General features: G+C 29.8%; 4 protein-coding genes across 8 annotated transcripts in view; 1 reads left to right on the top strand and 3 right to left on the bottom strand.

Annotated features, from left to right (window-relative positions):
• Positions 1 to 5,925, bottom strand: part of Sox15 (Sox box 15 transcription factor) — a 95,649-nt gene extending 89,724 nt beyond the window's left edge. The window contains exon 1 of the mRNA XM_085194601.1: positions 5,642 to 5,925. The gene's annotated coding sequence lies outside the window, so the exon portion shown is untranslated. The remainder of the gene's footprint in view (positions 1 to 5,641) is intronic.
• On the top strand, positions 1 to 25,468 carry LOC146533426 (transmembrane protein 14C). Of its 2 annotated transcripts, XM_085194604.1 has the most exons (5): positions 1 to 144; positions 3,510 to 3,537; positions 24,470 to 24,517; positions 24,708 to 24,798; positions 25,035 to 25,468. In XM_085194604.1, exons 1-5 carry the CDS (start codon positions 82 to 84, stop codon positions 25,153 to 25,155), a joined length of 351 nt encoding a protein of 116 aa, XP_085050730.1. In that variant the 5' UTR covers positions 1 to 81; the 3' UTR covers positions 25,156 to 25,468. The 2 variants fall into 2 exon arrangements, with proteins under 2 accessions (XP_085050730.1, XP_085050731.1); XM_085194605.1 differs by lacking the exons at positions 1 to 144; positions 3,510 to 3,537 and adding an exon at positions 23,161 to 23,333.
• Gclm (Glutamate-cysteine ligase modifier subunit) lies at positions 13,313 to 22,637 on the bottom strand. Its single transcript, XM_085194602.1, has 6 exons — positions 22,114 to 22,637; positions 19,961 to 20,216; positions 17,304 to 17,450; positions 16,272 to 16,388; positions 15,227 to 15,412; positions 13,313 to 14,915 (listed from the first exon to the last, which is right to left on the bottom strand). Exons 1-6 carry the CDS (start codon positions 22,207 to 22,209, stop codon positions 14,761 to 14,763), a joined length of 957 nt encoding a protein of 318 aa, XP_085050728.1. The 5' UTR covers positions 22,210 to 22,637; the 3' UTR covers positions 13,313 to 14,760.
• sona (sol narae metalloprotease) overlaps positions 25,461 to 27,568 on the bottom strand; it is a 111,063-nt gene continuing 108,955 nt past the window's right edge. The window contains exon 16 of one of the 4 annotated variants that reach the window (XM_085194600.1): positions 25,461 to 26,614. In XM_085194600.1, coding sequence (XP_085050726.1) covers positions 26,605 to 26,614 — 10 coding nt within the window. In that variant the 3' untranslated portion in view covers positions 25,461 to 26,604. Of the gene's footprint in view, positions 26,618 to 26,692; positions 27,538 to 27,568 lie in introns of those variants that run through there. The other 3 variants (XM_085194599.1, XM_085194597.1, XM_085194598.1) reach the window with 3 other exon arrangements.

Genomic DNA, 27,568 nt, shown 5'->3' on the forward strand with positions numbered 1-27,568 from the left:
AAAATATTTTAAAATGTGTTGATTTAATTTGTTATATTATTGTTTAACTTAATTCGTCATGAACAAGATTACAAGTGACTTATGGCTGATCCCTTGTATACGATAGTATCGCCGGAGATGAATAAGTGCCCACTTAACAAAATGGTTTGCGATTATTTTGCAGGTAGATTTATTATGTTGTACCTACAATAAATGCGAATTTGAAGTAATTCATAAACGTAAATACAAAGTATCTAATATTATTTGAACTTATAAAAGAATCAATTATGGAAATAGTTTGATAATTAATAATTATAATTTGAATAAAACTTTCACCAATTCAACTGTTTGTACTTTAACAGTATTATTGATACATTGTAAAGTACAAGCTTCATTAAAAATTTAAAGTTAAATTATTTTCTAAAGCTCAAAGATGTACCTTACAGATAAGGAAAACCACTATACAATTCATTATTTTATTCATAATAAATAGCGATTTACGGTCGTGACGTCACTAAAACGTGTGTCCGCTTTTGTCACATTAAGCATATAGCTACGAACCGCTATACTTAAATTAGATTTTAAAGTTCATTTAATTTTGAATCTTATACCTTATAAAATACAGTTTATTTAAATGTAATAGACATTTAACTATATGCAGAATCATCACTTATAAAATATACGATTATGGCGGTTATTTGTAGGTAATACATAATTTTAGGAATTTGTAATGTAAGGCCATTTTGTTTACCTTTTTCCATTTAATTGCTACTGAGACTACTAAGAAAATGTATATTCTAGTATTAATATTATACCTATTTATGTTTATATATATCAGCTTCACGCGGTATCCCGCACACAGCAGGGTAGGCAGAGACCTAGTGTTAAAACGCTCCGTTCCCCACTTTCTGCCGAATTCTGGAGGCATTGCGTGTTGCGTGGTAGAACTCAACGCCGTATTTATATTTAGATACAATAATTTTATGTACAGACAATTATGATTTCTGAAATATTAAATATTTTTATAATTTTTCAGTAAATTCCGTCATATTTTTAGAGCATTATTTTTATTACAAGACATGATCTTGAATTCAATATGTTTTTATAAACTTAAAAGTAGATAATTATATAAGCTAGCTAGAGCTACATAACCTTAAAACCAGCGTTGCTTATTTTATTGTTTTAAAAAGTTAGTAACAATTTCAGAGAAAGAAAAGAGTAAACAAAACCAAATATTGTTCTGTTATAGGTAAGTATGTTAATATTGACATTTTTCTATTATGTAAATGTCTTGTATTGCTATCCATCACAATAATAAGATAAGTTTAAAAATTTCGCTTTTCTCCAAGGTAAAATCTGGCAACACCGCTACATACTTGCTGTTGGATTGTAAGTTACACATATCTTATTACATATAAAAAAAAACAAATATCAAAACCTTTTCCATTTCACAGATAGAACATAAGCTTCTAAACTAATAATTTTAAACTATAAATTATATATAACTTAGAATTCTTATTAAATTATATAAAGCCTGATAAAATATATTTATTTTATTTTATATATTTTTTAAAACAAACTTGCTTACTCAATTACCGATACAATGTTAAAAAATATCATCATTTATATACATAAATATAATAACTAGATGTGTGAATTTTATTAATTTAGCTTTTGTTCTCTCACTCTCTTGTTTTCCTAACATCGATACAATCTTTCACTTATCAAAAATCTTTACCAAACACTAGACAGCTACCATCGATAAAGATTAGACTCGACAACACCGGTAGTCGAATAGAAGGCCAATTAAGATATTTTTTGTACGGGTCTTTAAAATTTTAGATGTTATTTTTCTAATTTTGCTTCAAAAGATGCAAGTGTACAAACAATGTACCTATAGATGATGAGATAATCATAAAATATTAGCTACAAATATTATTTGTCTAGGTCAAAGTTTAAAGTTCGTCTATATTTCATTTTAAAATAAATTAAATTTAATTACCTGCATTATTTAGAAAATTATACAAATACTATTACCTATATATAGCTTTTGTATTATTTTCAAACATTCCATTAAATAAAACGCCTAACATAATACAATTTTTATTGCTGTTCGTAGTTTTAGGTATGTACTACATTTGCAGATCCGGTATTTAAACACTTACGAGTAAGTCTAGTAATCTTTTGCATATACCTAATTTATAAGAAAAAAAAACATAATAAAATATGCATTATCTCTATATCAATATGAAATTATAGGATATGAAATTCATTTTACTAATGATTTACTTTTCTAGTAAGCTATATAATAATCAATAAAAGAGAACACAAGTTTTTGCAACTATAATTAAATAATAATAAAATAATTATAATAAAAATATAATAGTAGCTATAATTTATTAAATAATTGTTGCTATCTAAGCTTTTTATATTCACTCCGACAGTCCGCTGTCTATTTTCCGCCGATTTGGCATTGCTTGTTACTATAGTCGCGGAACATAGCGCCGTGCTTTGCTTCGACATCAGAGCGAAGAAATTAATGTTAAATATTTGGGACGAATGGGAATCGAACCCAACGTGTCCCGAGTACAGTTACACGCTTATACCCCTGGGCCACAATCGATCTGATAAATTTATAATTTTTCTAATAGATATCCCAAGAAATTTTATATAAATATTTTGTAAACTATTTCCAACTAGGTTTTTTTTTAAATAACAACATAGAATTTATTTTAAACGCTCATCCGTTGGTCTCACAAAAAGTATTTACAGTTATCCAATGTTATAAATCTCAATATAATAATAAGAGGTATCCGTACGTTCCAACTAAAACAAGCCAAATGTTTAGGTTAGTGACGACCTAATAAAAAACATCCTCCGTAGGATATAAAGTAATGTGTGACTAATAACTCCATTTCACCTCATTTCTTTGATTATTTATGTTATTACTTATAGGACTTATTAAATAACCTCTCAGTAGGTTAAAAGGTATACTTTAAATAATAAATGAGTAAATGATAGGTACAGAAAGAACAGAAATTGATAAGAATTGAATGTCTGACATTCCTATTTTACTGCTCCCTTTTTCTCCCCAAGAAAGCTCTTCCTTCATGAAGTCAAACTTCATGGTTCTACGGCACCACCACCAGTAAGTCGTCTCTTAGTACCAGAAGATTTTTTTATAATTATACCTATAGGCTACTTTTATTCTAGAAAATCAGATTTAGCCATCTTTTATTAAAACCACATTTGTAAAGCAATTCTGCAAACACCTATCATGTAATTGTAATAAGCGAATAATGTGATTTGAGCAAATTACTTTCGATTTGTAAGAATTAAAACGAGCCGCCGACTGAAATACATGCTTTTTTATTAGCCGCGAGCTTTAAGAAGAATTTGGTTAGCGTGTAATGTTTCGAAAATTATATGGAAAGTTGAAAATTATATAGAACAGAGTGTCTTAATAGTAGATTGCCTCTGTCTATTCTACGATATGCGCGTAAATAAAATTTATTAATTAATTGTTACAGGTCCCCATGTCTGCACGGGAACCTAGTGGTAAGTAGTAGACGTAAAATATTTGCCATCAATCCTTTTTAACTATGTATCTTATACCTATATACTTATTATGTGTTGGAAATTAGTTTTAATTTTATTATATTTTAAAACAAAAATTATGAATATTAAATTTGTACTTTAATATATCTAATTCATAATTTTTCAACAAAACGATGATGACAAAATTTGTTACTAAAGAGTTTTACTCACATACTGTCCCAACGTAGTCTTAATTGGCATAATATTTTTTTAACATATTTCCATCTGAGATATATATGCAAAATCAACTATATAAAAAAAACTAACAAACACATTCAACATTATAATCTTATTTTAATAAATTTATAATTTTAATTAATAAATTAAATAAATAATGACGCCAGTAGAACTGAAAACCTAAAGTAGATAAATAACTATTTTACACTTACACTACACTACAGTTCTTTAATTATACCTATTATGAATGTAACTAAAGGACTGCTTCGTACGGAGATATTATTTTTTAATCACCTTTAATTTCTTCAATGAAAAAAGCAAAATGAGTAAGTAAGAGAGTAAGTAGAATAAAAAGTTTTTATTGCAATATAAATATCTATATCCCAAATATTTTTTTTATATCTACTATAACCCTCGAGTACAAATATATATTATATTTAAAAATTGAAACACTACGCAATCCTGTACTGTAGGTATCGTTATGTAAAATAGAGAACTAATTTTTATTCATTATTTAAACAAAAAAACAATTTGCTTTAAAATATAAACTTTTCTAGAAATAATAATATATATATTTTTTTTGTTATATTATATAGAGATTTTATCGTGGTTGGTTAACTATCGTGAGAAAAATGTAAATTTAGATTCAGAAATTACTTTTAATTAATCTCAACTATTTTGAATTGACTTTTCTACTAGATTACTTTCTATTGGGATTATTGAAATTGAAGGTCGTATTTATTTGATCAATCCACCCTAAAGGATATATTTGGAATAATACAGTATTTGTCGAGTCCACTTGGTAAAGCGATGCGCGTATGGTTTCATCACCCACCATACTATACTCTATATGTCCAAAAGCGGAATATATTGAATGATATTATTGATACCATATATTTTTGATACCATCGCTCCTTTTTCGTCAAAATAATGAAATAATGAAAAAAGGAATATATTTAAAAAAAAACCTTAAACTTATAGATTACTATAATTTAAGCTTTCAAATGTCTAATGGAACTGGAAGCAACCTCTACCTCCGCTTTAGAAGACAAATGTTGGTTGCTTAGCAAACAAATTTATCAATTTAATAGAAAAATAAATAAATTACGATACAAGTAAAAAAAGAGCATAATATATTCCTAAATTAATAAAAACATTTATTTATTTTATTGCTTCACACTGTATCCTCCATCACACAACAGAGTAGGCAGAGGGAACCTAGTGATAAAACACTCCGTTCATATTTATTCTTGTCAATTTAATTGCTTAACATATTTAAACTTAACAATATAGCAGTAATTCTAAAATTTCTTATTTCATTGCAAGTTTGTTCAACCTCGTGTTTTCGTATAAATATTAAAATAGGGGTCGAAAGGTTGAATACATTTATTTTATAATTTATAAAGCGGTAGGAAATGTTCTGTGGATTCGTTAGTTTAGTCGTGGACTGAAAATTAAATTATAGTATACATATTTTAAATACAAATAGGTATTTACGATATTTTTATTCTTTTACGGCCCTTTCGGGGTGGAGCTTTGTTGAGAAAGCTTCATATCATAATAAACTCTAGAGCCTAATGACAGAAATCTTTAAAATGTCCAATTTTTATAACTTATAAGTATATAAAAAAAAAATACAAAACTTGTACTTCATTTTTAATCATATAATCTGCAAGTTTATGTATAATTACATACGTTTTAAATAATAGATACATGCTAAACTTCAGATGCATTAAACCTCTACATAGTTGCGCCAGAAGACCAAAGGGTCCATTATAAAAATAATATAAATAAAAAATCATACACTTTACTTAAAATAATATTCTCTTCAAATATTGACATTATACGATACATATTGTAACAAATTGATAAAACAAAAGGATCTTACCAAATAATATATAATCAAAATTTGAGTTCCACAGCAGAGTACAAAAATTCGTACACGTATTATCTATTTAGTACGAAATTAACTTTCTGTCACTACACTTCTTTCTATTCTAAATAAATTGTTGTCACAAAAATATGTAAACACAAAAAGCACTTTCACGAAAATGTTTTTAAATATTTTTAAAAAAGTTTCCGAGATGTTATATTTATATATATATTTTAAGTTTACGCGCCGCGATTACTTCGCGCCGGCGGGTTGCACGATCGACTGGTGCGCACGCGCACCTCAGAACGGAGGGACTGTAGATCCAGGTGTGGTCAACATTTGAAACGTAAGGTACCTTGTGACTTAATATTTCTTAATATACAATTTATATACTAATTTAAGTTCAAAAGCTTATAACTTTTGTAATACTATAATGCATATAACATGTGTCATAAATAACTAAATAGAAAATCTTCTTTATATATATAAAATATTTATTTAATATTAGTCAACTTAGTATACGAGAAACATTGGTATAGGTGAGATTTTTGTAATCTCAAAATAAATGTGATTAAATTTATTTTTCATACAAAATCATATATGGATTTTAATCGAATATAACTAAGTACTTACATAATAATTAAAATATATTTAAAGACTTATAAAAGCTCTCAATAAACTGTTGACAGCATCTGGCAAAACCTGTTGACTCAACAAATGTATGCATCAGTTCTTGGGTATATGTAGAGAATATAGCCTACTCTTTCTTACATATACAACAAGTCACAAATAAGAAAAGGAAAACGATAGTATAGCAGGTGACTTGATACTGGTCTCATTGAATTTTAACAAATGCAATACAACTTAAGTACTACAAGATAAATTCAAAGAAAATTAAGCTCTAAGTATGTAACATAAGACACATATTGATTCAAATTTATCTTAAATGTAACAAAATTTTAAACTTACTAGATAAATGAGCTTTAACTGAAAGTTTAATACATACGTTAAGTTGAAAATTACAATTTAATAAACAAATACATTAAATAAACCTTCTTAAAATAATTTATAATGCCAAAAAAAATAAAAAAAAACTCCTTTAAAAAGATAATTTCGTTTAAGATGCGCGAGCGCAACCGGACAGTGGACACGTTTGATTAGCTGTGAAACTGCATCTTGTTCTCGTCTCTTTCTTGCATGCTGTTTATATATTAACTAAAGTGAGATAGAATGCTGTTTACATCTATTTTGGACTGAGAGACGTGGCCATTTTTGGTCCATCCCAGATATATTTAGGTAGGAGGAAATCACTTTTACATAGCTGTTTTTATGTTATTTATCGTTGAAGTGCACTCAATAGATATTGAGTTTTACTCTTGATATTAGTTTTATATGCAACGTTAATTATCAAAGATACATATTTATTGTAAAATAAACTATATAAACTATAACTATTAAATAGTAATACTATGGAGATTTTTATACCATTTTTATTATAATATGTCATCAGCAATATGTCATGTTAAAATCAAATTAAGTACAAGAAAAAGAGAAAAACAACTTTATTCTTTTTTCACATAACAGAGAAGGCAGAAAGAAGTTTATTATACCTGTATATTATGGAATAACTATAACAAACGATTGCCTTTGATTTAACGTTCATTAATTTTACAAAATCGATATTGTCACCCATTTGTATTACTTATTATTCAAATCAATTGAGTAACTATGTGTTTTAGCTAGAGATTTATCTTATAATCAATTTATCTAATTTGTGTAGGTATAATAAGAATATTTTTGTTCCAAATTCCGCATTATTGCTATAACTTTTGATATTAGTCATAATCAAAATAATGAACTCACTATGTAAAAACAATCTGAAAACTATACATTTGTGGTTAAATCCTAAAAAATAATAGAAAAGGGGGGCAAAATTTGGTATTACAGCCGCTAGTTCAAGTGAGGTATCAGATGAAAGGATGAAATCTAGCCTAGGTAAGCTTGAATTTCAGAAACAGCTCGAGACCTCTAATTTTTGTACGGAACCCTCGGTGGGCGAGCCCGAGCCCCTTTTTTTTAAGGTATCTACTACGACTATAGATACCTACGGAGTAGATCAGCATTACTTTGTAACATTTAGAATGTTTGAATGAATGAATCTCCTGAGTATCAGTAATTATACCTGTAATTATTTTGATTTTTTTCTTGAAATGACCACAGTTAAATATTAATTATTAGCTCATCCACACTCTCAAGGTACCTACCTATCTACCTACTTATTTACAGTTTTTTTAATCAATGTTTAATAATTATGGATTGGCATTAAGCCTTTTATATCTAAAGTTACTTGGATCTAGAAATATATAGCTAAATAAGCTTAAGTTTTAAAATAACACCTATACCTGACTATAATATATATTTAAAATGTCCATATAATTATCTCAAATAGGACTTGAAGATGCAACCATAACCTGCATTCATATCCGCTTCTTCTTGTTTCTCATACTAGTAGGTAAACACAACAGTTGTTTTCACTAGAACTGTTGATTCAAAGAAATCTCGATGACAGAACAGTAATGTTACTTTCGCAACAAACAGCTCGGTCGCGGCTGATGGATGCGAGTGTAAAACGAACACGCCCCAGATAACATCTTGATTGTGATGTACTTACATTACTTACAATAAACAAATATTTTACACATTTTCACCTGTAATGTCGTCAGTCAGTCAGTCACTCACGGGCTTAGTCGTTGATGGAGTTCAAACCTTGCTGAATTTTCTCTAGAGCTCTTTTGTCTCTTCGCAATTAAGTTAGGGCCAAATAATTAGATTTTTCACTTCCTGCTTATGTGAACGTTGAATTGTTTAACCTTAAAGAGTATCTTTCTTATATTCCGCATTTGTCTCTCCAAAACAGGCCTAATGTAAACTTAACACTACACTTTTATTTAAAAGAAATTAAAAATAAATCATTTGCTCTAATAGGAAACGAACCCACAACGGTCCAGCTTACAGTAAGATGTTGTGTTGCTGCGCCAGGACGCGACGACGACATTTCAAGTTCAGCATAATTATTCTATTTGGGAAAACTGGTAAAGTTTTTCCATTATTTTTGTTTTTGACAGCTTAAATGCGTGTAGTATGTTTTTACCCAGTTAATTACTTCATGGATGCGAGAAGCCCAAGACCGGGTTGGTTGGCGCTTGATGAGGGAGGCCTACGTTCAGCAGTGGACGGCGATAGGCTGATGAAAAAAAAAATTCCCTCATAGGTTCAGATATTCTGAAATACAAAAGCTGAATGGAATTGAAAACCACATTCATGGTTAATAATTACTTATTATTAAAGTTATTAATACATTTTGATACCACCATATATAGTCGAGGTTAAAGTATAAAACATAATTTAACTTTCATTCGTAAATACGTCCGTTTAAAGCAATGTTCCTCTTGCAGCCACGTGCTTCACTTGTCAATGTCTCCATTGAAATTGTACAAATGATTCATTTCGTCGGTTTGGCTTAATTAATTTGCATAAACTTTATCATTAATATCGAGACCAATAGCAAGTAGGCAATTTGGATCAAAATTTATGACACCTACTTTTATTAGCTTCACGTTTTATCCCACACATATCAGGGTATATCAGAGTAGGCTGATCGGACCCCGGGGACCAAGGTCAAGTACGTACACTTTGTTCACTTTAAGTTACTTCCAATCCCAACTTTCCGCCGAAATCTGGAGGGATTGTGTGTTGAGTGGCGGAATTCAACACCAAGCTTTGCCTCGTTACCAGAGCGATGCATGAAAAAAAATATCGGCATAATTTGGCAAAGGCAGAGTGAACTTTATGTCAAGATGTGGCAAACATGTTACAATGGGCCAGCATTTGCTTGTTATCGCGATGGTTGTGGATTCGATCTCAACCAGGAGATTAGGTACTTTTAAGAATTTCGATTTTCGAATTTCGGTTTTAGAATTACACTTTGACATTTTAATAGAAATTGCAAAGGACTAAGGATTTTAAGTATTTATACAGGGTGAGTCATATTGAACTTTCCGATTTCAATAAGGTGTGTATTAAAAACAAAGCGACATGCAGTAAAAATTATTTTATTGTTTGAAAGCACATAACATGCAGTTTTAATTTAGTTGGTTTTAAAAATGATATCCTGTAAATGTCTACCTCCATTGACCACACACTGCTGAAGCCTTTCCCGGAAGTTGTCCATTACTCGTCGAGTCATATTCAGCGGAATAGCATTGATTTCTTCCGTGATTGCAGCCTTCAGTTCATCGATGGTTCGGGGACGATGCGTGTACACCTTTTCCTTCAGGTAACCCCAGAGAAAGAAATCGCAGGGGGTTAAATCAGGTGATCTCGGCGGCCACCCAACGTCACCTCGCAAAGAAATGAGATGACCGGGAAACATTTGTCGCAGGATTTCCATTGAACGCCTGGATGTATGGGCTGTAGCACCATCTTGTTGGAATTGAAATTTAAGGTCTCTATGCAGTATTCTGCGGACACTACTGAAAGATAATCCTAGTGAAGCGGCATGTTTCCGAACAGAACGCCGAGGGGATTGTTGAATTGAAGCCCGCACTCTATCCACGTTTTCCGCTGACGTTGACGTCCTAATTCGGCCTTGTGGTCTTGTTTTTAATGCTGATGATGTTGCTCTAAAATTTGATACCCAATTTCTGATTGTTGGTCCAGTGGGAATGGGATCACGTCGACCAATAGCAAAATGTAAACGGAACGCACGCTGTGTTGTGATCACGGAGCCGCCATTTTTAATAAACTCTTCAACTACGAACGCACGATGTTGTCCCGACCAAGCCATTGCTCACACTAAAACTGCATGTCATGGCGCGTCTAATGACACCATCCCCACCCTTCTACTCCTTCCCTTCTTCGTGCAACGTCCTTCCAAAACCGGAAAGTTCAATATGACTCACCCTGTATTTAGACCTAACTTGTCATATAATTTTAAATTTGTTTGCTCTATCCTAATTATGAATTTGTTTTAGATAATAAGAATATACCTGGTCCTTATCCTGGTGTTACTGGCAAGCACATCGGGCTGATGTAATGAAAATACTGTATACAAAATTAAAGCGAGTAGGCCGGCAATACAGGTTATATACGGAGCTATATTTGTATACCCACTTCAGAATAGTTTGCTACCTACCCCAGAATTCTTGATAATACTGGGACCGTACTCCACCAACCTTCCCCCCCCCCCCCCCCCCCAAAAAATTAATCTTGATAAGTTCGTGCTGGCTGTAAATACCATAAAAGTATTTATTAAAGTATGCGATGGCAAGGCTAAATAAAAAAATATAATACTTAATTATTTCTTGAAATTTTATAGTGAGGTGCTAATTGTTGCGTTTTATAATACAATACCCAGATACAGATAATATGATGACACTGAAGGCAATTAGTTATTATATTTCCTTGTTTTTTTGCTTTCACTTCACTAAAACGTTAATTTTATAATTGGATTTAAATCTTCTATATCCCTCCTTCGAAATTAAATTCAAATAATATCTAAAATGTTGCAAAATATAAGAACAGGCCGTTTAAACTTCGAAATGTTCCTATTCTATTCCACAAATTACCGAATAATTTACACAAATAAAAATCAAAATATTATTTCTTCCATTAAGCCATTACCAGCATTATTGAATCGTCAGTCCTACAGAAAGCGACCAGTGCCTCAAAGTCAGTTATGCTGAAAAGAACTGCCTTCCAAACCATAAAAAAAAAACTAAATCTCTATCTTTATCTAAACATATGCTAACGGAATGCATCACACAGTAGCTGCTAGGGGGTCAGCCACCTCGGCAATGACAATAATAATCAAACAATTAAAGCGAAAGGACGTCTCACGTCACGTCACGAGAAAGCAAGAGTGCGACAATTTCACGGTGATGGGTACACACCACACGCGCTCCAAAGCTCATGATCGCGTTCAGGGCTTGTACTGCTTGTATAATAAGTACCTATGTTAAATAAATACCTAAGTTTAAATTTTATAAATTTATTAAATTTTGATTATTATTTTTTTAAATAATATTTCATAAACAATTCATGAGGGCCAATAGTGGCGCAGGTGTCTGACTGTAAATGCGGCAAGTTGTGGATTCGATTCCCACTCGGTGAAATAAAATATTTAATATTTTATTTTTTTGCTCTAGTGTTTCTTTTCCCTCTTTTTCATTTCTCTTTCCCTCTGTCTATCCTGTCATATGTGAGATACAAGGTGAATCTCAAAATATATACTAAAAAGTTTATTACTCATATTTTTTCTGACGCTACCCCATGACAGTGAAGCGTGCGCAGATCTCGCCAAAATTGTCTCCGCACAATTTCCCGCTTTCCACACAACTCTCCATTGTGCAACCTTCGATAATTCGATTACTTCACATTTACTGAATTCTGTAATATATTTAATATAATAAAAATAATAATTCATTTTGAAAGTAAATTAATACCAGTATTTATATTTTAAATTATTGTAATTTGTATTACCTGATGTTCAATTAATGTTAACACAATTTTTTAATAAATTAATATTAATTAACTTGAAATAGACATCTATGAGAGATGAATAATAATTCTTTCCCCCGAGTAGGAATCGAACACACAACCTATCAGGTTTTCAGACACACTTTGTACACCTGCGCCAAGACTGGCCTATATCTATCTATATTCAATTAATTACAACCAATTAAAAGCCAATAATAAGAGAAAAAATACAGTGTTTTCGCAGCTGATTCAATAAAAATGCGTAAAATGTGATGCATAAAAATTCACAGGAAACGAAGGGTCGCCGCGGAAGGCGATATCCGGTATCCTGCTAACCCCTTTTTATTTCATATTATACCTACATATATACGTAAGAGTTATTCGCTTCATTTCGTCGTTTAGAATATTAATTGTCTTATAATATGTAAGATGAGGGTGGTCTTCCACAAGGAAAGAATTATGCGAGATATAAATTTTAAAAGGTCTTTGTAGAAAGTTTTATATAATAACTTTTGAATATTTATCTAATTTGTAGTACTAACATACGAGTATATCTTACTTTGAATAAGCAAAACGACACACATTAATTTCGAGCGTATTAAATGCTTATTCATTTCAAAATAATTAACATTAATAATTTATTGGTTATAGTTATAAAATATAGGCCGTTACGGAATAAGCGTGATAAACGCGACGGTTGTGGGTTTGATTCCCAATCGGGAGAATTAATTATTTTCGTTTCCTAGCTCTGATAACAAAACAATACTGCGTTGAGTTCCGCAAGTCAACACGCAACGTTTCGAGGATTATCTTTTGATTAGCCTTTTCCATTAGCCATCTTTTTATTTAAAAATTACACAAAGTAGAGACGATTTTATCATTTTTTTTAGTTTCACGCTGCCTTCATATACACTAAGCAACGAAAACCTATTTTTAATACACTATGTTCCCCACTTTCTCTTGTCCAATTTTCGAGATATTAGCCCCGCTTATCTTGCCAGAGCGTGAAAGCAAAAATCACTCATTCCTCCGACTACGATTCGAACTTCCAACCGTCGCGTTTGCTGTCACACGCAATACCGTTTCGCCATGACTGCTTCCGGAATGATTTAAGGAGACAAAATACTAAGCAGTAAATAAAAGAAAGAATATCATTTCATATACTTTAATTTCAACACTGTCGAGTTACATCTTAAATACAATTTAACTGGTAACACTAATTACTAAATAATTTTAAGTAAGCTTAAAATTTTCACAAGTAGCAGAGAGAAGAGAAACACGAATAGTCAGATCTCTTTTTAAAAGTAATATTAAAATTCATAAATTTACTATTTTCATAGTATGAATGATATATCTTACTATAAAAGCCTGTATCTGGTTAATTAAAAAAAAATACCAACTATAGTTGGTAAACAAATAAAGATGGTTTTTCGAACATTCACTGGTAAATAAAAAAAACTTTAGTTTCCTATATTTATAACGTTTATAATTGTATTTTTTTGTGTTTCACACATAATGGAAATAAAAAACAATATTAAACTGCATTAAAAATATGATTACAAAAGGATTTATTATTAATAAAATCCATAGGCACTGGAAGTTTTTTTATATACGCTATATATTAGTATGTATCATACTAATATATAGCGTGTATCATACTAATATATGTATCAGACATATAAATTACTGTTAATGTCACTGTAATAATAATAAAATGATAATAATTTAATAAAACTTACTGTATTTTAATAGCCGTCCTGTTTAATAAAATTTATGTATAATTTCACTTTTTATGTGTGATTTAGCTTAAATACATTTTTTTTGTATATTCATTGCAAAGTACATATTATATAAGTAAAAGACGCTATCTTGAATATTTTTGTCACAGATTAGCTAAAATTGTCATTTCATTCAAAGACACAGGGAATGTAAAAAAATAAAATACTTATTGTAATTTCATTTTTAAAAACTAAAAAGCGTTACATTTGATTTTTAAGCACATAATTTTCAAGTAAACATAAGTACCAATAAAGAACTTTTTAAGTACTTTAAATTCACAGGGCTAAGAAGTTCAAGTGAGATCCAATCAAATATTTTTTTCTTAATACTGAATATAAAAAAATACATAACATAAAAAAGTTAAATACATAATCCAAATATTTATGTAATAAAGCAATGGCTGTTTAATAATCAATTTATAAACTAGTACTCTCAAATAAAATTAATAAATATATTTACGTTTTAAGCATTCATTTATTTTGTAAAGTAAAATAAATAAATAAATAAATATATTGAAAACGAAAGTGTGACTATACAGATTTTTTAATTATCGACAAACGACAATTATTTTATAAAAAAATCTTATTTAAAACATCTCAATTCATTATAATAAGTAAGACACACTCTCGCTACCATCTAATTACATCCTTTTAAAATATCGATTGGATCTCAAGTTTAACAAAAATGGCAAATAATATATCACGTTTATTATAAATAATTAATTATAACACATACAGTACGGCCGATATGATGTGGCCGTAAGTTAGGCTAGCTAAAATCAAGCGGCCACGACTCATCAGCCGTGCTATAAACTGTATTTATTTCTTTCCCAGTGTAGCTTTACACACATATCCTTTGAGTGCTAAAACTCCCCTACATTTTATATGTACTTGGTATCGGGCGCACCAGTCGAGGTTATCACAACCAATGCCTGCATCTGACAACGTCTTTACGGCTGCCAGTGATAGGAAATCTGCAATAAATTGAAATAATATAATATATTATTAAGTGCATCATGGCACAGTGTCTGATTTCAAATGCTACGGTTCTGCTTTCGATTCTCACTCATGAATTATTTTCATTTTCACATTCTGGGAAGAAGACACAGCACAGCGGTTAATTCCACCATTCAATGTGCAGTGTCTATAAATTAACGGAACATGTGAAACGGAGTGTTCTGACACTAGGTTCCGACTTTACTCAGGATATAATTTGAAGCTGGAAATATAAAACTACCTATATATTATATGAAAAAAAAATTCCAAAGTAAATAAAAATGGTTACCAGGCGGATCACCATGAGTAAGTAGCTGCACATCATTGTTCTTACAGAAGGTGTGCAAAGCTGGTGGTACCACACAACAAGAGGCCAAGTTAATTTGGGCAATGCTCGGCTTGATGTGGGCCCACGCGTGGAGTTTGTATAGACAACCACCACCTACGTCCGCCACGCCTAGCTGTTGGACGCGACCTGGAGAAAAATAGAGGAAAGAAAATTAAGTAAAAGAAGAGATAAATAAAGCCAGTGACACACTCGTATTAACTTCACCTAACGCAACACTATGTTCCTATTTTTTTACCCTACTATGCAAGATATAATGTGGAGCTCATATGTAACTATATAATATAACAATCGAGTAAACCCTATATATATATGCAAACAAATTGGCAAGCAAAAAGATAAATTATTCACAGATAAAAACGACTTTCATTTGTTTTCCAGCTTTAAATGTAACGTCATCGATCATACTTTACTCCCAAGACAAAAAATGATTTAGATACCGTTTAGTCATTTTTTATAATTTAATAATGTTTTATTATTATCGCTAGCATTAAGATAACGATAAAACGTTTAATATTAATAAAGATATAAAATTGGCATAAAATCTATACATGATTTTGAACATAATTTTCAATATAATTATGGAAGTGTGAAAGGAACAGAAAGATTTAAGTGTTTGAAGTTTTAAACGAAGTAAGTAATATAGTGCTCTGTAAATGGAGCTTCAGTATAAAAGAGAATAATATTTGAACATAAAACATTTTATACAAAAAAAATGTATTTAAAGTGCCATCATTTAAAGGGTAGATGTCTTTAACATGTTCCGAAATGCAGATTAAAATTACTTAACACTTGGATTAATATCTATATCATATTTAACTTACATATTTGCTAAATTCTCACTCAAAACAATGAATATATAAATTTACATTTATTCATATGATCAGATTCCAATACAACATATATTAACACTAGGTTCCCTTTGCCATGCTAAATTAAAAAGGGACATGAAAAAAGAAATATAAAATATGTTTTATCTGTAACTCACCTTCTTTAACATATTCCTCGAGTACCGCCCACAAAACTTTAATGCCAGGCAGTATGGCCTCACACTTCCGTGCGTCCGCTTCACTATCTGGCTCCATTTCTGTACTGGACATGCGCACTGAAAATATTAAATAAGAAAATATATTTATATGTTAATACTACTTTTCTCTTTCTTGTAGGAATTTTGGGTAATCTTTTAATGTTCCCCTACATTTCCTAACGATCCAATAAGTTCCTTCCTTCTTCCGTATTACGTCAGTCAGTCAGTAACTTACGTGTTTTAGCTAAAGAGCCTGGAAATGTTACCCAAAAGATCTACTCAAAGCATTAGACATATACTAAAAAAACATTATTTGATATGTATTATAAATAAATTAATATTTCTTTAGAACAAAACAAATATATTTTTTTTCAAAATGTTAACCAACCTAGTTTTCTTTTAATACTAACGTTAAATTGAAGGTAATTTTGCGTTATGGATATATACTGGGAAAAGGTGTAGCATTCATTCAAGACATAGTAACTAAAGTTATTATTTCTGCTTTATTGAAAGTGACAGATTAACAGACAAATTGTCTCAAAGAATTAATAAAACTAGAAAAATGTTATCTAGCTCAGTATTTTTTTGCATTATTTTAAAAAACTCCAAGTAGATATAGTAAAGATATCGTATTGTTATTTTAGCACTGTGACGTCACAAAACGAAACGCTCAGCGAGATGTAGACCAAGGCTTTGTTCTGGTCCATTGCCGCCCTTCACATTGTTAAAAGATCTAATTCAAAGTTTACCCATTTATATTTATGCTTAATATAAAAATAATCTTATCTCATCACAATCAAAAAGACTTAATGAAATACATATAAAAATCGGTAAAGTTAGTCGGCAATAGTAATAACAATTTAAAAAATATTTATTTGTTTCTTTATTTCATTAATTACAAATTGATTTTTTTAATTAATTACATTAATTAACTAATGAACAAATAAACAGATTAATAAAATATAAAGATATAAACACAAAATAATTACTTACCAACATCATTCGGTAAAGATATAGGGGATGCCTTCGTAAACGTACTGTTAACTTTCGCATCGTCCTTAGCATCCTCGCGATGCGGAATATCAGGATTGTATGACAATATTACATTTTCTATGTGTTCTGTGCGTAGTGCTGTAAAAACTGAAAAGAAAACAAAAATATTTTTTAAATCATATTTATTCATTCAAATTTTTTTATATATTTTATGAAGTACGACAATTTTAGCAAAAAATACATATTAAGTATATACAATACGAAAAGACTTAAAAAAGTCACGCCACGTACTACTATTGCTAATAAGAAATAAAAAAAAAACTCATCTAATACGTCGTTACATTTATATATAGAACTAGCAAGATAAGATTAATTAAACTAGTCAATGGGTTTATCCTTCTACTTGATCGTTGCAAGGAGGCCAGTCGTGGCGCACACACTCGTGGGGCACAAGCGTGCGAATGTACGACAGGTACGATGAGCTCGACAGATTGTTGGTTCGATGCCCACTTTTTCGCTTCATGCTGTATCCCGCATACCCTATTAAGACATTGCGTTACCCACGCACCACCGACTTCTTCGAGACCTGAAGTACCTGTTGTTTATATACTCGTAACTTAACGCCGGGCTTTACACAAAATATATATGGATTTAAATGAAATATCTAAATTTATATCCATAATACGTACGTACATAGTAATGCACATACCGCGTTGTCTCGATGATGTATATCCATACCTATATTATAAATTCGAAAGTAACTCTGTCTGTCTGTCTGTCTGTCTGTCTTTTACGCAATCAGGTCGTCACCCAAAATTAGCTTGCTTAACGCATCTCTCTATTGAAAATTGAAAATAATTTCATAAATATATTCAATAAATATTCGTATAGTTCAAGCGGGCGTAACTGCGTTCGGATCCAATAGTAGATTTATGAAACAAGATAATACTAAATGACAATACAAATTTACGATAACACGTAACAAATATTTATTTTACAAATTCATTCCACATACAACTCTCAATGTCAAATGTTCTAGTTATAACAACTAACATTTTATTATTAAATACTTTTATATTTAGTCTTTTCAGTTTCACGCTATATCCCTCATATAGCAGGGTAGGCAGAGTGAACCAAATGTTAACACTCTCATTCCCCACTTCCCGTCTAATTTTCGAGGCTTTGGGTGTTGAGTGGCGGAACTTAACGCCGCGCTTTGACTTGTTGTTAGAGACACTTATTAAAAACTTATTGACTTGTGTATCGAATGAAATGTATAACTAATTCTTTTTTTATTTATCCAATAATATATTTATCGTATTGCCTTCACCCATCGACCTACATTTAACAAGGGAATATATAAATGGAGAATAACGAAATTAAGTAATCTTTTAATTAAGTACTCCGCTTTACTTCATTACCAGAGCGAGGAAATGGAAATATTAAATACTATATTTCCTAAAAAGAAATCAAAGAAACTTAGGTTTCTATAGAATTTATACATTTTCATTATACAACTAGTCGTATTTTAATGTTTGTTAATTTCGATACTTACTAAACGCCATTTTTTTTTATACTTTCGCGAGAACTTCGAAGTACTAGAGAAAATTCTAAATTACCAATAAAACTAGAATAGACACTAGATATAGATAACATCAGAAAATTAACAATTTTATGACTTAATTTTATTGCGTCGTAATTTCAGACCAATCATAAAGATAAGAAGCAATACAAAAGATAAGAATCATTTTTTATCTCTTAGAATCCCTGTATACTGTGGAAAAACAATAAAAACATAGACCATTTCCATTCCATTCTTTCCTCGTGGTCATGGGACCATTCTTTCCTCATTTTTCGTTTTTACTTGTAAAAATCCTGTGGCGGAACTAAACACAGCGCTTTGTTTAATTATGCTAAACAACCACCAACCAGAAAACTGTAAACATTTCCGCGAGTGTTATACATTTTCAAAATATTATTCTTTTATCGTGATGGCTGTTTCGAATCATTCATTTGATTTGATGATTATTAATTATATGTATAATTGAATCACGCTACATATTATCTTATCATATCTATTAATTAAATTAATCTTATCATTGTCTTGTCTATTTCTATTCCTACTTCCTCTTTACAGTTTTAATGAACCTTTTATATAAACGATGCTTTTATAGATAATATTTTTTTAACATATGAAATAACAACTAGTATCCACATATAAGTACATTTTTTTATTTGTTACATAAATCAGTAAATATTCTGATTAAAATTGAAGTAAAAACAGTAAAATAACACAATCGATATAAAAAACGTTTAAATATCGTACCGTGTATTACTTAGATGATGTAACAAAAACAATTCGTCTTAAATCGAAGAACCTAAGAATCTAAATTGCTTTATGTGTCAAAGATAATAGAAATTTGCTAAAGATATCATATCAAATAAATCGAATGAATTGATTTAACTGTTTTTTTTTTTTTTAATAAAATACAGGAAAATTTAATTATTATAATATAAATATGAACCCATGCAGGTTATGGGTTCGATTCAAGTTAATTAAATGTTTAATATTTCTATTTCTTTGCTCTGTAGTCGAGGCAAAGTGCGGCGAATTCTCTTAGTGATAGTGATTGTATTTCTAAATAAATAACACCAACCATTTTCCAAGCACTCCTTCAAGGCCGTTGTACTATCTTCATTAATAAATATTTTGACACCAATTTTTAGATTTTTTCTTTCCTCCTCCTCCATTTTGTTTTGCACATCATCGTGAGGCCTCGTTATGTTCACCACTTCATTATTAGATGTGGACACCACCATGTAATTTGAGTTATCTGCATGTGCTGTACCGTTTTGGATGTGATTTTTCTGATTGGTCCATTCTGATAGCGTTAGTTTTATACTTTCAGATAGCTGAAAGCGTAAAAATATTAATAATTTAGCTAATTAACTAAATAATATGAGATAAGATAAACATTGGGGATGTTGACATTAAAGTAAAATCTTAAGACATCATTTTATAAATAGTGAATGAGTCACATTTTAATGTGGATAATATTTGTACTATTTTAATATAATATCATTAGAGATTAAAAATATTATTAATTAAACAGATTCTGGGTGACAAAATCTAACCGAGGTTGCTCCGCTGGGTATTAATATAAGTACCTATATATTTACGAATATTGTATCGAACCTACTACTGTCGAATTTGGTCTGATGCATTCTAATTGTGCCACAATGGTGTTTATACATACTTAAAATTTATGTGAAGTTGAACTTGAAGCATAAATAGAGTAAAACATTGCATAAGTATGAAACATAATTGCATAGAAACATTTCTAAACAATTACATTGTACAGTACAAATGAAGACTTCTAAATTTCGAGAAATCGTTAAATATTTCCTTGAGAATTTTGTAAATGTCATACTTATTTCACCACAAAATTAATAGATAAAAATAAATAAAATTAAGTTAAAAACTGTTTTAGGAAAACCAGAATACATAGTACACACAATCAATTATTGATACTGCTGTTGATAATTTACAATTTGTGATTTATAAATTATATTGCGACATTAAATTACGTTTACATTGTATGTCTTTAATGAGATTTGAACTTGTACCGCACAGTCCTCTTCGTTCATTCGTTTGCGTGGATTACATAATGCTGTATCTGTCTGTCTGTATTATTGTTTTTTTATGGAAATTTGGAAATACATCAGCTCTATATTTGGATATTTAGGCGATCCATACTTTGTGTCTCTAGTACTTACAAACTTTAAAAAAGTCTTATATTATAAAGTATAAATAGAATAAATCCATCAATGACTAAGCCATATTAACTATTTCAATATACAAAACCTGCACAGTCATGATGACGCAAAATTATATACTATAGAATACAACATACAGATTTTATATCACACATAATCACAAAACATGTTTAAGGAAAATAAATCAATACAAGTTCAAATATACCAGTTAAAAATACAAATTACTAACTAGCACATAGTGATCGATTGATTTTCTTCAAAAGTATGTTTATAAACAATATAATATGTAAGTAAATTTTAGACACAAGATTTAATAAAAAAATATTCTCATGCAGCATCTCACAGATAAAAGTGTAGGCAGATGGAAGCTAATGTTTATTGTGTAACATTGTATCTTTTTTAACATATAAAATCTCCTTTGTTTGTTCCTTACTTATCTCTCTCTCAGGATATTGCATGTTGAGTGTAGGAACTCGATGTTGCCATGCCTTTTTTCCTTAAAGACATTGCATGTTAAGTATTGGAACACCACCACTCTTTAAACTGAATCCACAATACTTTACAACAATTGCATTTTCTGTCACGAAACTAAATATTTAAAAAAAAATCATATGCTAAAGTATTTACTATATAAGTATTTGACTTTTCCATTTTTATTATGTAACAAAAATACCAAACACTCAAGTTCAACAGGTAATACATTAAATATAAACATAAAATATAGGGACTCATATTAAAATTTTATGAAATATAAGTAAATTAATATTGACAGTTTAGTCAATAATCATTAATGAAGACAATGCCACATCAAATATAATTTTATTATACATTGTTTGAATTTAAATATTATTAGTTGATTACAGTGTGAATTTGTTGCATCATTAGTTTAAAGAGTAAAAAAGGTATATAAACTTATAGGAAGAAAAAACACTTCCTATGACCTTCTAATTTATTAAACGTTACAATATGTTTTTTAACGTACCTACATATAATATTTTTATAATAATTATAGAAAAAATATACCACTACTAACCTCTTCTGTCACATTCTGTCCAGCTTTTTTCTTGATATCAATAAGATTTAAAACATTTCCGGTATTTATAGTCACTTTTGAAGCGCTTTTCAACATTGTTAATAATAATTCTTAAGCTCTGGTTATTATTTGATCAAAATTTACACAAATTTATTATAGGTAAGGATCTACTCTACAGCTTTTTAGTAATGCAAAAAAATCAACGTTCAATCGCTACCGGTGTCGATGATAAACTAAATAGTAAAATCCTTATTTCAGTGGCCTTGTGCAGATATGTTCAATATGCTGTGTTAAATAGAAATGACGTACGTTTGTAAATCATGACGACATTTTGTGTTATCATGTAGATTTGCATTTAAAGAAGTGTTTTCAGTGACGCATCTGGTATGATTGGCAATTTATGGTTTCATTTGCAGTTAGTCGCTTTTATTGGATTACTTTTAATTTATATTAAAATAAAAGAATCAAACTGAAAAATATTTAGTGAAACTTCTGTGAAATAATGTTGTCAAAACTTAGAAGACAGAACTCAGTGTCAGCTTAACTGTCAGCTGTCAGAAAAAAGAAATTAGCCAGAAACTGAAAGCTTAGAAGTAATCTCAAAATTTTTATGTTATTATTTAATTATATTAAAAACACTTAATACTTTAACATAAATATATATGAATATATATGAATTTTCAAATAAATTCTGGTTAAATTATTTAAAATTTCTATTTCCATTTCTTCTCTTTGGTGTGGAGGAAAGGGTGCTGTCTAGTTCCACCACTCAACACGCAATGCCTCCAGATTTTGGCGGAAAGTGGAAAACGGAGTGTCATAATACAAGATTCCCTCTGCCTATCCTGCTGCGATACAGTGTGAAGTTGATTTGATTTAAATCTATTTAGATATGTTTTACTGTATTATTAAATGTTTTAAAATTTGTAAATAATATTTTTTTCTCGTAATTTACTTTTTTGTTAAATTTATTTTGTGATTATACTTGTATAATTTTCTTAATTGAGTATCTGCTACCTCAAGTCAGCTGTCAAATCTGTCACATTGGCAAAAGTCCTATGTCATTGACATTAGTAATTTAGTAATTCGCGATTGCACTGAAAGTGTTTAAATTTTTTATTTAATTTGTATAAACAAATATAAAATGGGTGTTGATATTTTGAGTTTTGCATATGCTGCTACTGTTGCAGCTGGCGGAATAATGGGCTACGCCAAAGCTGGTAACTTTTTTTCATTTTTGATATTAAAAAATATTTAAAGATAATGAAGTAATTGAAAATTTAATTCAGTTATAGATTACACTGATTTAATTAAAATTATTTGTTATTTGAAAAAATTATAGCTTAAATCTAAAAACAATGTATTCATTTTTTTCTGATAAGATAGGTCTATCTAAAGTTCTTAATTATTTATCTTATTAAACTTCTAGAATTTTCTTAAATATGCTACTTTAAAGACTTAAGGGATATCTAGAAACAACTTCTTTTGGTTAAGATTATATAACAAAGTTATTGAATCTTTTCATTCAATACAATTTGGTTTTAAAATTTTAGATAATTAAATATTTATTATTTATTTGTTTACTATGCTGATAAGTAAAAAAACGCATAGATATTGTTTAATATATATTGGATTGCTCCATGTTACAACTATTAAACAATTTAGCAACCTAAAAACTAGTTATACAACTATTTTTTTATAAATAAAAATAAATAAATCAGCTTCATGCTGTATCCCGTGCACAGCAGGGTAGGCAGAGGGAACCTAGTGTTAAGACACTCTGTTCTCCACTTTCTGCAGAATTCTGGAGGCATTACATGTTGAGTGGCAGAACTCAAGGCCGCGCTTTGCTGTGACACCAGAGTGAAGAAATGGAAATATGAATGTGAATAAATATTTCACTTCCGCAAGTGGGGATCGAACCCACAACTGTAGCGTCATACCCTTGTGCTGGAACGCCACAACAGCCTCCTATTTTTTTATTATTAATATAATAGCAGAGCTAAGTTCCTACTTTAAACCTTAATTCAAGAAATTTATAATATTCATGAGCATCTGGATGAGGCAGTAAATTACATTTTGATGTTGTCTATAATATCAAATAATTTGTTGTGCAGTGGAACACCATCTAATTGTTATTATTTTAAATATATTTTAATAGGCGTAGACCAATTGTGTTGTTGATTTTGAACTTACTTATGAAGTGAATAGCAGAAGTAGAAGCAAAATCTTTCTACATATTACTAGATATGTCAGCTGTTTAGATTTTGAAATTTGGATTAGAATTATAATTTTGTCAATATTATTATTGCCTTATTGTCAATATTATTTAAAATCTTTGTTGCATTTTTTTTAGGTTCTATTCCATCACTAGGAGCAGGTATCATATTTGGATCAATTTTAGGTGAGACTTGATACTTGTATATAATAATTTATATATTTTTTTATTTTGTTTATAATTTTATAAACCAGGTAGTCAATAATATTGTTTAATTTACTTTTTCTATAAAATACTTTAATAGAAAAATAATAAAATTATTTTATTATAACATAAATCATATCATTAAATTTTTTTTATAAACATTGGGTTGCAGGAGTAGGTGCATACCAATTAAGCCAGGACCCCTCTAATTATACATTGATGTTAGGAACTACTACTTCTCTCGGAGGTCTTATGGGATACAGGTAATAATGAACAACTGTAAATACATTTTAGTATAATTTCTATATATATTTAATTGATTTAAAATATTAAGTGATTCATTTCCCCAAGTGGGAATCATCACCACAACCATCGCGATAAGTAAACACTGAGTCATCACTCACCACAATGGTCTCCATTATTTATTTTGTTTCTTTTCTGTTTATACAATTGACTATTTTAAGTATAACATATTATTCAAGAAATTTGTATATTTCAGATACTACAACAGCCGAAAGTTTATGCCAGCAGGACTTATGTTTATTTTATCAGTGGGAATGTTTGCAAAGCTTATTGCAAAGAATGTCACAGCAAGTCCATTACCAGTGAAGTCTAATTAAATTATAAGAAAAAATGTATATTTTAAATGAGTGTTTTATGTAGATGCTCAAAATTATAAAACACAATTGAATAGATACTTAGTGGTATAATTGAAAACTTGGTAAATATGTATATTTACTACTTTTCTGTATCTCGTGGTATGAGCGAAATATAAATGGTTACAAGCCAGAAACATTCTTATTTAAAATAAATAAAATTGATTGATAATTATATTAATTTATTATATAGTTTTTTTTATATAGGGTGTCTTTAGTGAATATTTGTTGTATGAAATCGGTGTTGGGAATGAAAATAAAAGTCGACATTCATGTTTGTTCGTTTATATTTTTTTTTCTTAAGACAATTTAGGAGAAAACATTTGCTCATACATAAATAATTGGCATAAAATAAATAGCTACAAAAGGCAAGTGATGTCAGAATTGTAAGTTCACTGTTCCCCTATTAAAAACTAAACTGCCAAATTATTTTTAATCTATGGTAACTTTTTAATTTTAGTATCTATTATATTACATAAATAAATTTCGAATATTTAAAACAGACTTAACTAGTAACAAAATAAAGAGACTAAAATAAAAATTAAGATAAAAATTTATTCTTTAAAAGACGCGATCCAGTCGCTGTGAAAAAAAAATATAATACATAAAATGATGCTATTAACAAGAACTTAATAGTATTATATTTTTTCTAAAATTAAGTCATATCAAAGGCGAGTATTTAGAAATGTCAATGTCATATTTAAATGTGGAAATTAAAAAAGTAATTATTGAGTTCCAGTCATACAGACATCTTAATTAAAAAGGCACTTGTGGCAGTTTACGTAATCTTAAAACAAAATTATTTTTACAACCGCTTAAAAAAAGATACAGACTAAAAATTACGGTATCCAAAACCAAAATTGAGAGGTATATCTCATTTTGATCGATTTATTTGTAAACTAATGTACTTATAGTTCATTTACACAATCACATTGTAATATCACTCACAGAACGGTGCCTGTATTGTTCTTAGACACATTCCTCACACAACTTGTGGCACGTCCCTTTGATTACCCGCTGTATATAAAATATTACCGTTTGTATAATTATTACATGGAAACAACTAAAAGTTATTACGAATTGTATAATTTACTCTTTTAAGTAATGAAATAACCATATTATTCAGTACATTCGAAAGGTAATTTTGATTTGATTTTCTATATTTTTTTAATAAATATTGGACGACTTAAATCTTTACTTACTTTAAATTAACATTTTGACATATCATTATTAATTGAAATTACGTATTTATAGTACTTAAAGAACAATTATACAGTCAGTAATTAAAGTAATATTTATTTAAGGAGTGCACGTTTCACAATCTGAAATGTATTAAGGCTGGTCCCAGTACATGACATAGCCTGTACTAAGAACTCCCAGCAAACAGTCTTCAGTGTTTCTCCGCTCGATTCACTAATGGCGGCTACTGTAACACAAGATTACCATATATTACTACGGTAATATTTAATATTATAATAAATCGTTGAAAAACAATATTGATTATGTTATAGGAAGAAAGATAACACTACTTCTAATAGTGGGCAAAATGAAATAGCGTTTCTATTGCTCTAAATAATGCTTGAATTTGTATGACGTAGGTCGTGAAGAGTAGAGAATGTTCTAGAATATGATTATGACGTCATAGCTTATGTACACTGAATATGTAAGTAAAGTTGAGGCTTTCGATGCTTGCGAGTATATAATAAATACTAATGGCTGAAAGGAATGCATGAAATAAATAATATATAAGATTAGCATAAGACCATGAGACAGTAGAGAAATGACATCGCTCCAATTTTTCCTTACCAATATAATTTGGCACACTATGTTCTTATAATTTCTCCCGACGTCAAGTTCCTGTGGTACGAGAAAACTAATCTCGCCGGCTCTATTTGAATTTGCTGGGAGTTTGCGTCTGGTCTTATGGAATTGTCTGAGGATTTTGCTTGAGAGTAATACGTTCCAATTTTGAATATCGACTTAATTCCTTTTCCATTGTCAGAGAAAGGGCTTTTAGTCGTGCTGCGCCCGAAGTAGTCGTTTTCGTCTTTGTTTTGATAAACCCGTTTCGTTTCCAATTTGGGTGCTTTTGTGTCGAAATCGTTGAAATCATATGGATTTTTTGTGGTGGAGAATTTAGTAGTGGATGTAGATGTGCTTATTGACGCCTCGGTTGATTTTTCCGTTGGTTCTGTCTGTTTAGTAGTGTAGAAGTAATATTTGTAAGGGTTGGTCTTAGTCGTCGTTGTAAAGTCATTTTTCTTTTGGTGATAAGAGTAAGGGTTTGGCTTGTTTGTTTCTGGTGCTGGTGTACTAGCTACGTATGGCTGAGTGGTTGCTTCGGTACTGTGTATGTGTTCATAAAAATATATTAGAA

Source organism: Heliconius melpomene, chromosome 12 (assembly GCF_056956725.1).
Source record: "Heliconius melpomene rosina isolate 202511_hmr_F chromosome 12, ASM5695672v1, whole genome shotgun sequence".
In the NCBI taxonomy this organism is placed as follows: Eukaryota; Metazoa; Arthropoda; class Insecta; order Lepidoptera; family Nymphalidae; genus Heliconius; species Heliconius melpomene.